The 13,264-nt window shown below is 45.0% G+C and overlaps 1 protein-coding gene across 1 annotated transcript in view; it reads right to left on the bottom strand.

The window, feature by feature from the left end:
* The window catches only part of SLC9A9 (solute carrier family 9 member A9), a 1,718,538-nt gene that overhangs the window by 623,309 nt on the left and 1,081,965 nt on the right, over positions 1-13,264 (bottom strand). Inside the window, 1 exon segment of the mRNA XM_063915975.1 lies at positions 3,990-4,143. Coding sequence (XP_063772045.1) covers positions 3,990-4,143 — 154 coding nt within the window.

The raw sequence follows: 13,264 nt of genomic DNA, 5'->3' as shown, positions 1-13,264 counted from the left end.
TGGTAGATCGGATGAGGTGTTCAGGTAGTGCATCTTCCCGGATAAAGATACTTGCAGGCTAAAGGGGAAACCCCAGTGATACTTCTGCTGACGTTTTCGAAGATCATCCATCAGTGGTTTGAGAGTTTTCTGCTGCTGAGGGGTGTAACAGGACAGATCTTGATATATGTGGACCGATGTACCATGAAAATTGATTCCGTCCAATTGATGTACCTTGAGCATGATGTCATCCTTTTGAGAATAGTAATGTAAATAGCATATGACGTCACGAGGTCGGTCCAATTGGAATCCTCTAGGTTTGAGTGATCGGAGGGCCCTATCAAACATTATGGTGTCACTCGGATTGTTTCCCAGGATCGCGTTGAAGATCTCTGTGAGGGCGTCCTCCAGACCAGATTGAGGGACATCTTCTGGCAAGCCCCTGACTCGAATGTTATTTCTACTCCCTCAATAATCGAGATCCGTCAGCCGACCTTGGAGGGATCTAATTTCTGCTGATTGGGCTGAGACAACATCTTGTAAAAATTTAAGAAACATCCCAGTTGAATCCTAACAGTCTTCCAATGTGGACACTCAGTCGGTGAGTTGGGAAATGTCATACCTAATAGTGGCTAGTTCACGCCTGATGGTGTCTTGGAGATCTTGTTTAGTGGGGAAATTCCTAATGAAATTTAGAATGTCTTGAATGTCGCTATCCCCCTTAGGCAGGGGACGATCTCCATCCACTGGCGAGGAGGCCGCATGAGTATCAGGAGGGGGGGGGAGGATGGGCTAGAGGCTGAGAGATCCTCATTAGGCCTAAGGGGAGTGGGCTGAAGGAATGGCCTCAAATCTGTCTGGGACATGGTCACATTTGGTGGAGGCGTATTAATTATTTGGGAGGCTTTCCTATTCTTTTTTCTGACCATGATGCAGAAAGGAAGGATTGTAGCGGAAGGTCGGAGAGGTCAGGACATGTAGCTGTTACTTGTTTACACAGTTTGCTGAGAAAGAAGGGCCTGTAACGTAGTGACTCCCAGTGGATTGGCATTAGCAGGCCATTAAGTAGCCATGGAAATCATCATCATCATATGTGGTGACATAACCACCTGTACCGTACCAAGGAGGTAAACGTAAGAGAAGGTACTACTGTATTTGTATCCGGTATGTTGTAGGTCTAGAAGCAAACTCATAGTGTGTATACGGTAAAGAGAGAAGGGAAAATGGGTCTTCCCTTTCATTCACCACTTAATAGCCTGCTTATCAAATTTCTCCTGCAATCTGCAGACACTGAGGCTGAGGGTGGCAAGAGTTGCCTGAGTTATTAGCAGAGTCTCCTTTCTGTTGGACCGCACACACACAGGGCAGTGCTGCCTCTCCCCAAGCAAAATGGCTGCCGTCTGCTAGCTCCAGCAGGGATCCTCCACAGCAGTCCGCACCGCAGGTAGAACGTTCACCCGGACCCTCGGGTGTAGCACACAAAGTGATCCAAGTGTCCCAGCTGGCAGCCACTATACAAAGGGGCCCAGCTGTTTATCCCGCACCACTGCCTCTACCCATCCGCGACCTCTGGCGGGAAGTAGCAGCCGCAGCTCACAGCACGGAGCTCTCCGCAAGCAGCGCAGGAAACACAATTACACAGTCCCGGGGCACAGATAGTCTTACGGGGAGCTTGGCAGAGACTCACAGAGATGCACAGGTAGGAAGCTTCGCTCCACCACGCACCTCCCCAAATTCCTCGGCGTGAGGGTGGAAATTGAGGTCCCCGGCTTGGCGTGGGCGGGTAAGCCACAACCTGCAGGGACGGGTAAACCTGTCCCCTGGCTCCACAACAACTAACCAACAGGTGGCTGGCATTTAGGCAGGGCAGGGGCAGATGCTAAAGTGGGCAAAAGCGTGTGTGGGGAAAGGTAGTAAATGATTTTTGCTGAAGCTCACTCGGGGCACAGCTGCCTCTCCTGCTGGCAAAGCCACGCCCCCTTCTCGTACATGTTTTTAAAGAAGCAAACGTTTACAAGGCAAAACCATCCAGATTTTGCCTTGTAAACATTTGCTGCTTTAAAAAAATAAAAACGTACAAGTTCGGTTGGAGTCTCGGAGCTCCAGCCGCCTCACAAGCCATTACATCCGGCCCTTAATGTTTTGTGTACAACTGTGATGTTAGAGGATTGCGCATACACTGGACCCATTCTGCACAAATAGCGGATTTCCGTTAAGCAAGCTTGCACACTGTCAGTCACTGCCTGACTGTTATACAAGCAACTCCCTCCCAACAAGGCCACCAGCTGCAAGACATAAATCGAACACGATGGATATATTTAAGTATGTATTTAATGTACAATAATGATAAATAGACTGTGAATATTTATTTCTGTAATGTACTCATGCGCCGCAGCTGTTATCCAGGGAAGTGGGTGCCTATTTATATCATAGCTGCGCCATTCATTCAGCTCATAAAAACAAATTCTAGACTACTTGAACATCTTTGCCAATTATTTGCACTGGATTGGCACAAGCTAGTTTACATTATATTTTCTTTTCATTAAATAGCAAACTAGCTATTTTGCATAATACTATTTCACATTCAATAAGAGATCCCTTAACACTCAGTTTTAGCAATTAATTGTATATTCAGAATATCTTGGGTTGTTATGTCTCCTGCCAACTCTGATTCCCGTTACTGTTCCTTTCAGTCCAGCATTCTGCCGTATAATTAAAGAGGTTAAATGACAATATGTAGCCTTGCAATATTATTTCTAAACTCAGAACCAAGGGCTAGATTCAGGGATGGGCACAGTAGAAAAGCTGTTACATCTTTGTGTACAGCGGCTCTGCTAAAATCTGCTAATGCAGCAGGAGGCGTCTTGTGTAATAAGCTTCTGTGGTCCGCTGCTGCATCCAAGTACGCAGCATCGGATCACTCAGGATGGCCGATGTTTTCATGCAGCTGGGGCCAGTGAAGCTGCATCCAAGCATGCAGTCACTGGCGTCGGCACAAACAGAAAATGGGTCAGATTTGCCCCTAATATATGGAACACTGTCCATGATTGTCTCTTCCCTGCCCCCAAACGGCCACAGCATGAATAAGAGGCACTGCAAGACAGAGATCTGCACATGTGCAGCACAGATCCTGCGCACACACAGAACATCAGAGAGATAGACGCAAACCATTGGGTTTACACACATATCTGAATCTGGCCCCACATATTCAGTTTTGATTGTTGCTGTATGGTCATCATAAGAATCCTTCAATAGGTAGATTAGATGATCAGTTATACTTCCGTTCTTTAAGCCTGAGCCACAGTTTGAGCTACATATGAATAGTCCTTCGTGTTGTCAATAAACAGAAACACACAGACATAAAATAGTGGTATCAACCAAAAACTGTTATCCACATTATAAGTAGAGCTTAAACTTTCTGTTTTATAGTGTGAAAGCTTCAATGAGCCTGATTCCAAGTTACATGTAATGCAGTTGTAATTATGGCCACCTTTTGTGATTGGAAGTCTCATACAAACATTGCTGGTATTTTAGGTTGGATGCATCTATGCGACCGCATCACTCCCAGTCTTCCGTTTGAAGAGCAGCCACTATCATCAGTATTTGCCCCTTGGAGCAAGAGATCCATCTGAAATTGGATGGATCTCTCCATACGTGCAGCTCAGAGTAGGATGCAACTCTATGTACACACACCATGGCAAATTATTATAGGTGCAAATGCTTCTTTACCATCCTATTTGCTCCCAGTAAAGCATCCTGCCACAAGTGAGAAGGAACCAAGATGTGCATGTCTCAGAATTTATCATAACTACTTTACGATGTATATGCAGCCTGCAACACATATGCAGTTTGCGAACATTACTCGATGCGATGCATTTACTTTTGTGTACGAATCAGGCCCAATGTTTTTGTTATTTGTGTAAGCGATGTAGTTGAACCCACTTAGCTACCTCAGATAGAACAATGACTAGTAATACCTCTGCAGCATAGCCACACAATAAACTACTAACCTGATTTTGAGCCACGTGAGCATTGGTGTTGTACCCCCACCAAAAACCCACACTGTGAAGAAGACAACCAACAACGTTGTGGTAAACATCATCTGTTTAGGCTGAGAGTCTGTGTCGCGTATTGCTAAAGCAAATGCTATCGCTCCACGCAAACCTGAAAGAGAGGAATGAAGTACAGTTAATAATCATGTCCGCTAAATAATAATAATAATAATAATAATAATAATAATAATAATGTCCCCTTTTAGCTTGATGGTTTCCTTTGAAATACGTTTTTAACTCATAGTACTTACATGTTCATGAAATACATTGAAGTAAATTTACTAAGGTGTGAGGTTTTTTTAGAACTGGTGATGTTGCTCATAGCACCCAATCAGATTCTACTTAACATTTATCTAGCTGATAATAGATAGAATCTGATTGGTTGCTATTGGCAACATCACCAATTATAAAAAAAACTCCCACTTTAGTAAATGTATCTCTTTGATCCTACATGTACTGTCTATGTAGGTATGAATGCCAAATTGATTTCTCACAAATATTTAAAATGCCCGCTCTAATATATATTGCAGACGCCAGGCACATCTTATTACCATATACGATAACAGTGCGCTGTACATCGCAAACGCTGTATCCCTTAAGAGAAAACAATACACCCACACATTATCTGAGTCGCTGTATCCCTTAAGAGAAAACAATACACCCACACATTATCTGAGTCCCAAAGCTCATTGATGTATACATTTGTTATTAAAAAGGATATGCAGGAATGAAAGATATACCTTACACACACTTAGATACACTTTAAACCTTCGCCGTAATGCAATGCAATGATATTACACCTTAAACCTTATGCAGCAATGCAATGCAGTGATGTTGCACCTTAAACCTTGTGCAGCGCTGACTGTACAAAGTACCCGCAGCGCGTACACACCTTATCAATACACTTTTAAACCTTATACAGTTAGGTAATGTAATACGCTTTAAACCCTAGCAGGGAAAAGAGGACACAACACCGATTTGTAGTTAAAACTGGGTTCCGACACCACAGAGTATATATCTGGAAGGGGGTTAACAATACAATTCATACACTACAATACAACAGAGTAAATGGCTACAGTCAATGTACATACGTGAGAATATTCGCATGCGCTTCCCGGTCCGGTCCTCCGCTATCAGGTTGAAAATGTTGAGAGTCTTGTGTGACCAAGCCTGCTGCAGGCTCTCTTTATTCACTTCATCCAAAACATAACAAAATGGATACTGTAATCTCTTTGTCCATTGGACACAGGGATGGTCATTTACAGTACAGGAGAGGTCATAGGTCTGTTTGAATAGGTGGGCGATGTCTTTCTTAACTGCTCTTGTGGGTGGTCTCCTCTGGATTCCCCCCGCATACATAATATACAGTAAATACAGTTTATATCTATATTCTATTTCTACACATAACTATCAGCAGGAATATGCGATCTTCCGCAGACCAACACCGGAATGTTTCCCTTAAAATACCCTACAGCTGGATACCAAACATCACCTTATAACCTTATACCCCTTTCACATTGCACAAATAACCCGGTATCGACACAGCATATTGCCGTGTCGACACGGGTCAGTGTGCGATGTGAAAGCACTTTCTGAGAATTAGCGGGTCGCCTGACCCGCTAATTCAACCCGGTATAAAAGAAGGATTATACCCGGGTTGAATACCGGGTCAGGTGCAGTGTGAATGGGAGCCGCGTCGATGCGACACGGTTCCCATTCACAGCATAGGGAGAGGCGGCGCAGGAGATGAGCTCATCTCCCAGCGCCACCTCCACCCCCGCCCCTGCTGCTGCTGCGCCCCCCCGCTGCTATGGCAACCGACCCGGTATATTGCCGGGTCGGAAAGCCAGCAGAGGGGAGCAAATGCCGGATCCCACCCGGTAAGGACACGTTTCTTTTACCGGGTGGGATCCGGCATTAGCGATGTGAAAGCGGTATTAGTCTGTCCCCTCTTATCCTGCAAAGGTGAATCCCTTTGTTCTGCAACCATTTAAACAGCTATAACTTTCTGATGTGGTGTAAGGAGACTACGTGTACATTGTGCACTATTTGGATTAAATATGTAATGTGTTTTGATAGCTCTCCATGCGTTCACAAACTCCGCCGTAAATACCCATACCACGCGCAGGACCGCGGGAGCGACCATATGCAAATTGCGAGTATGTGCACGCACGGGAGAACAAGTACACGCGCAGAGGCCATCTGTGTGTGGTTTGTACGTGATGTGTGTACTGCAATATTTTTCGACTTTGACATAGGAAATACTGTGACTCTCCAGAATAACTGACTCTATTATCCACTTAACTGGCAAATATTTTTATTTAAAACTTTATTAGAAATTGTCAATAAATGTATGAATTAATTAGGTCAATACTATCTGTCTAAGTACAGGATTATTGTACTTACCAGTAAAATCCATTTCCCCAAATCTGTGGGGGACACTGTACTTATGCTGGGGTATAGCCAGTGGACAAGTGGAGCCTGACACGTTAAATCTGAAAATTTGAAATAGGCTCCTTCCCAGTCAGTACCCCACCTGACTCAGCAGAGTCAGAGAGGATATAGGAAGTACAGGGAAAAACCTCCCAAAATCAACCATAGACAACCATATGTCTCAACAACAAGGGACTAACGGACCATGGACCCTATTCAGATTCAGTTGTAGTTTTGCTAAATTAGCAAAACTGCAAAAACTGCAACTGCTTGTGGTGGCATGCTGGGGACCACCCAGCCCAGGGCAAGTCCTCCCAGCATGCTAATGGCCGCCAGTGATGTGATCACAATCCAGTCCACGCAAAATAAGTAATGCCCCCTGCATTTGCAGCCTGGTTGCAAAGGCAGGCGCAGCGTGGCCATCTTACCATCACACGTCCGTCACAAAAACGACACAACTTACCTTCGTTCCTGACACCACGTCCCCGCAATACCGAGTCGCCGCCCCTGTCCACCCAGTGAACACCTCTGCCTGTCAATCACATTATTAAGATGTGAACCCATCTCCTGCCTGCGGGCTGTGTGAATGCGCACTGGGTCGATATTCAGGGGTATGTGATTGCATCTCAGATGCGTCTCATACTTAAAAAGACCCAATAAAAATATCACACAAACAGAGAGAAAGAAGACACTTACTGTGTCTTCTTTCTCTCTGTTTGTGTGATATTTTTATTGGGTCTTTTTAAGTATGAGACGCATCTGAGATGCAATCACATACCCCTGAATATCGACCCAGTGCGCATTCACACAGCCCGCAGGCAGGAGATGGCGTCCAGTGTCTCACATGAATTCAAAGAAATGGATTTTACTGGTAAGTACAAAAATCGTTCTTTTCTCCAGAATCCACTGGGGGACACTAGAGTTACTCTGGGGACGACAAAAAACAGCCTCCTTGTTAATGTAAAACATTTTACAAAAGTATTAGCAGGAAACCAGGTGGCAGCCCGATATAGCTGCACTTCAGAAGCATCGTGAAGCATAGACCAAGAGGCGCCCAACGATTAGTGGAATGCTACAAAATCCTGGAGGGTTCTGGGTGCCTGTTAGCTACATAAGCCTGTCTTATAACTGCCTGAAGCCATCTAGCAACCATCTGCTTAGAGGCCCCCCAGCCCTGTTTAATGCCATTGTAGAGAACAATCAGATCTTCTGTTTTGTGTAAAAAAGGAAGTCCGAGTCACATAACACCTCAGGGCACTAACCACATCTAGACAATGAGCAGATGAAAAAGACCAGAACAACTATAGGTTGATTAATGTGAAAACTGGAAACAAACTTAGGTAAAAAGTAAGGTTTAGTACTGAGCTCAGTTCAATAATGGAAAACCAAATAAGGAGACCCACATTACAAGGCACTAAGCTCAGACACCCTCCTGGTGGAAGCAACTGCCAGAAGAAAACTAATCTTCCAAGTCAAATGCCCCAAGACTCTAATGGTTCAAAAAGGTCTGTCTGTAAAAAGGATAAAACAACAGTAGTGCCCCAAGAAACTGAGGGTAGAATAAAAGGGGGTTGCATGTGAGGGGCCCCCCTATATAAAACGTCTGGACTTCCGGAAGTAAAGTCAGCCTGTTCCAGAAAAAAAAGCAGAAAAAAGCAGAAACCTGCACTTTTAGAGATCCCAGTCACAAACCAACATCCAGACCTGCCTACAGAAAAGTAAAAGGTGGGAGAAACAGAAGGATGCAATAGGAAAACTGTGGGGTATATTTACTAAAATTTGTGTTTGTGGCAATTTGATGGGAGTTTGATCTCGGTTTTTATCGGACATATTTACTGCAACTTTTTGAATTCATATACGCAAATTAACTAAGCTGCCGAGTTTTCAATTGTCATATTTTCCGATGTCGATGTGATTCGTATTGTCGGGCAGTGTTTATCGGGAGTGATTAGTAAAACACTGCCGGACATAACACATTGAAGCCCGGCCGAATCAGTGAGATCCGTGCAGGGCTTCATTGTGTACATGAGGAGGTGTTAAAAGAGTTAAAAATGTCCCAAAAAAATTGTGTGGGGTCCCCCCTCCTAAGCATAACCAGCCTCTGGCTCTTTGAGCCGTTCCCGGTTGTAAAAATAGTATACAGGGGAAAAATAGCGTAGGGTCCCCCCATATTTAAACAACCAGCACCGGGCTCCGCATCCGGTCCTGGTTCAAAAAATACGGGGGACAAAAGATGTAGGTGTCCCCCGTATTTTTCAAACCAGCACCGGGCTCCACTATCCAGAATGATAATGCCACAGCCGGGGGACACTTTTATATAGGTCCCTGCAGCCGTGGCATTAACCCCCCAAACTAGTCACCCCTGGTCGGGGTACCCTGGAGGAGTGGGGACCCCTTAAATCAAGGGGTCCCCCCCTCCAGCCACCCAAGGGCCAAGGGTGAAGCCCAAGGCTGTCCCCCCATCCGTGGGCGGTGGATGGGAGGCTGATAGCCTTTGTGTAAAAAATAGAATATTGTTTTTGTGGTAGAACTACAAGTCCCAGCAAGCCTCACCCGCAAGCTGGTACTTGGAGAACCACAAGTACCAGCATGCGGGGAAATAACGGGCCCGCTGGTACCTGCAGTTCTACTACAAAAAAAATACCCCCCAAAAAACACAACAGACACACCGTGACAGTAAAGCTTTATTCTACATACATGCACACTTACACACACATACTTACCTATAATCCAACGGAGCACCTCGGTTACCTTGTCCCGTAGAAGCCACCGTGGATCTGTGAAAAGATGCACAAAATACTCACCTATTATTCGGTGAAGTTCGGTCCTCTTCAGTCCATGTAGCATCCAGGGGGTTAAAAAAAATGCTAAAACCCGAACCCACGCACTAAAGGGGTTCCATGTTTACACATGAAACCCTTTTTTCTGACTGCCGGGACCCCCCATGACTACTGTCACTGAAGGTCCCGCGAGCCAATCAGAGAGTGCCACGTCATGGCGCTCTCCTGATTGACAGGCAAGGAGCACACAGCCAATTAGGCTCAGTGCAGTGGCTAGAATGGAGGATCGCGGTCCTCCATTCTAGCCTATGATGGGAACTTTGCGGTCTGCGGTTAACCGCAAAGTTATTTGGGGTCACCCACAAGAGTAGTTGTTTAAATATGGGGGGACCCTACGCTATTTTCCCCCTGTATTTTTACAACCAGGACCAGCTCAATGAGCCCGAAGCTGGTTATGCTTAGGAAAGGGGACCCCACGCAATTTTTTTGGGACATTTTTAAAGGAAAAAAGACCCTTTCCCACAGATAAGCATGCATGGATCTCACTGATCCGTGCATGACTATCCAAACACGGCTTGAAAAAGCAGGTCTATTTTTTTTCCTGATTTTTTTTATGATTTGTAAAAAAAAAAAAAAATGACCGCAATTGACCACTACTGACAAACACCAAAATACGAATGAATAGTAAATTCCCGTGTTGTATGAACAAACAGCCACGTTTGACCAATGGTGTATTCATTCGTATTTCTGCCCTCTGCCATGAAAACCATTACGAATAGCCCCAACACTGCCGGGATTTGTGCTTAATAAATTCCCGTCTTCACACTTAGGAAAAAAAAAAAAATCGGACAAAGGGGGTAATTCTGAGTTGATCGCAGCAGGAACTTTGTTAGCAGTTGGGCAAAACCATGTGCACTGCAGGGGAGGCAGATATAACATGTGCAGAGACAGTTAAATTTGGGTGGGTTATTTTGTTTGTGTGCAGGGTAAATACTGGCTGCTTTATTTTTACACTGCAATTTAGATTGCAGATTGAACACACCACACCCAAATCTAACTCTCTCTGCACGTTATATCTGCCTCCCCTGCAGTGCACATGGTTTTGCCCAACTGCTTACAAAGTTCCTGCTGCGATCAACTCAGAATTACCCCCAAAATCGGAACTTTAGTAAATATACCCCTGTGTCTTTTATATCAAGTTACGTAGGCTCGCCAGATGCAATGTCACAAGCAATGAGGAAGGCTAGTCAGATGTTTGGCTGCTTTGGGAGAGGAATCAGCTGCAGAAAGAAAGAAGTAATAATAATGCCACTTTATAGGTCATTGGTACGGCCTCATCTAGAATACTGTGTTCAATTCTGGAGGCCATATCTTCAAAAGGATATTAATACATTAGAGACTGTACAAAGAAGGGCAACTAAAATGGTGCATGGCCTACATCACGAAACATACCCAGAAAGACTAAGAAATCTCAATATGTATAGTTTGGAGCAGAGAAGGGAAAGTGGGGACATGATAGAAACTTTCAAATATATCAAGGGATTTAACGAAGTCCAGGAGGGAAAATTCTCCAAATGAAGAGAAGCAATAGGACACGAGGACATGCACTGAGACTGGAGGGGGGGAGGATCAGGGGAAATTTGAGGAAAAATTGCATCACAGAAAGAGTAGTGGACAAGTGGAATAGCCACCCATCAGAGGTGGTAGAGGCTAAGACAGTGGAGCAATTTAAATATGCTCTGGATAGACATAAGGATATCCTTACAAAGAAACAAGGATCAAATAAGGTTTGATATAAAAATATGTAAAAAAATAAATTAAAAAAAGGGGCAGACTAGATGGGCCAAGTGGTTCTTATCTGCCTTCAAATTCTATGTTTCTATGCGATGGTAGATAACAACCACGTCTGCCTTGCAGGCCCAAAGCATGGTTGGAATGAGATGTAGTTGCTCTACCGCAGTTGGGATCCCAGCGGTCAGGATACAGACGCCAGAATCCCGACCTCTTACAATACCGGCAGCCGGAATGCCGGCAGACAGGAGCTATTCACACTCGTGGGTATCAACGACACCCATAGTGGGAATAGAACCTGTGGCGAGCAAAGCGAGCTACCAAGCCCACTGCCTGGTGAGCAAAGCAAGCCTGCAAGGGGCTCAGTTGCGCTTGCTCCCCATGGCAGTCTGGCGGTTGGGATCCTGTGGACGTGATGCTGACCTCCAGGATCCCGACCGCCAGCATTACAGCCCCAACCCATTGGAATAACCTTTTAAGGAATACCCTTCACTCTAAGGATCGCTGTATCAGTAGCCTTGCCATCAAATATAGATGAAGGCCGGATAGACGGACGGACCTTGTTGAAGAAGATCCAGATGAAGCAAAAGGGAGTCTATAAGAAGAATTCCAAAGACCTAAGTACCACGTCTAGTTTGGGCAATCGGGAGCCACCAGAATTGCAGTTGCCCTTCCCTTTGCTGTGCGGACGGAGCAGAAATGGAGAAAACAGATAAATTTGTTGGAATGGCCGCAGCAGAGACAGAGCATCTGCTGCCAGAGCTGCAGGTTCCCTTGTTCGCTAACAATAAATATAATAGTGTCTAGAATATGTCCGGATGAAGAGACCACTCACAGGGATGAGATTCCTGTAATGTGTTTTTCTTACCACCAGAAAATTTGTGCCGTCTCTCGCATGGCCAGCGGACTCCTTGTGGCAACCCTGTGACATTGTCTTTTTACAGGAAGACACAGAGAAGGTGGTGAGCTGCCATAAGAGCATTAAGAATTGCTCTGAGTTCCAGGACATTTATAGGAAGTCTTGCTTCCTGTTGTGACCAGACACACTGAAACTTAGACTGGAGGACTACAATACCACAGCCCCTGTCACCGGCATCCATAGTGACCAACATCCAATTCCAGATTGAGAATGGCCACCCTGTGTTGCTATGGCTTAAGGCCAACCAACACAGTGTGGTGGTTAGAGGGTCTGTGGAGAGAGACAAATCAACCAATACAGGTGGAGGTGGGACACGTCCCACTTGGAGAGCAGGTCCAATTGAAGATCCTTGGAGTGGAACCTGCCAAATGGGTCTGCCTCAAAAAAGGAGACTAGCTTCCCTAAGAGACATGTGCCTCTGTTTTTTTAGTACGAGACACACTAAGGACTATAGAACAGAGATCTTGTCCTGTGGCAGTAGAAACTTTTTCAGAGATATGTTAAACAGCATCCTGAGAAAAATCACTCTTTAAGATGGAATCAGATTGGATTTCTTGAAATTTACAATTCAGTCATGAGATCTAAGTGTTTTATGGGTCATTTGCAGACAAGAGAGTAGAGTCTCTGGGGAGGAGACCTTTATCAATAGAGCAGCATGATAGGGAAAGACTGAAACCCCTGAAGACAGAAGGTGGGCCACCTAATGGTATTTTTGTAAAGACACATGGGGCCAAGGAGAGGCAGAGCGGACGAATCTGAATTAGAAGTGGGCATCATGAATTGCGAACTTAGGACTTATGTGGTTTCCAAGTGGGAATGTGTAAGTAAGTATCCCAAATGTCAATAGAGACCAGAAATTCTACTGCTTCTATGTCCCCTATAACTGACCAAAGGGATTCCATCTTGAATTTAGGAAGTTTTCTTTTCTGAGAACCACTGCGTCTAGTCTGATCACCAGAAAACCTACAGGGAGGATCCAGAAGTCTTTCAAAAGAAGAAGAGACATGGGCCCTCATTCCGAGCTGTTTGCTCGCTAGCTGCTTTTAGCAGCATTGCACACGCTAGGCCGCCACCCTCTGGGAGTGTATCTTAGCTTAGCAGAATACCGAACGAAAGATTAGCAGAATTGCTAATAAATAATTCTTTGCAGTTTCTGAGTAGCTCCGGACCTACTCACAGATTGCGATCAGCTCAGTCCGTTTAGTTCCTGGTTTGACGTCACAAACACGCCCTGCGTTCGGCCAGCCACTCCCCAGTTTCTGCAGCCACTCCCGTGTTTTTCCCTGACACGCCTGCATTTTTTTGCAAAC

This window comes from Pseudophryne corroboree, chromosome 4, assembly GCF_028390025.1.
Source record: "Pseudophryne corroboree isolate aPseCor3 chromosome 4, aPseCor3.hap2, whole genome shotgun sequence".
In the NCBI taxonomy this organism is placed as follows: domain Eukaryota; kingdom Metazoa; phylum Chordata; class Amphibia; order Anura; family Myobatrachidae; genus Pseudophryne; species Pseudophryne corroboree.
This window is presented reverse-complemented; position numbering and strand designations above follow the sequence as displayed.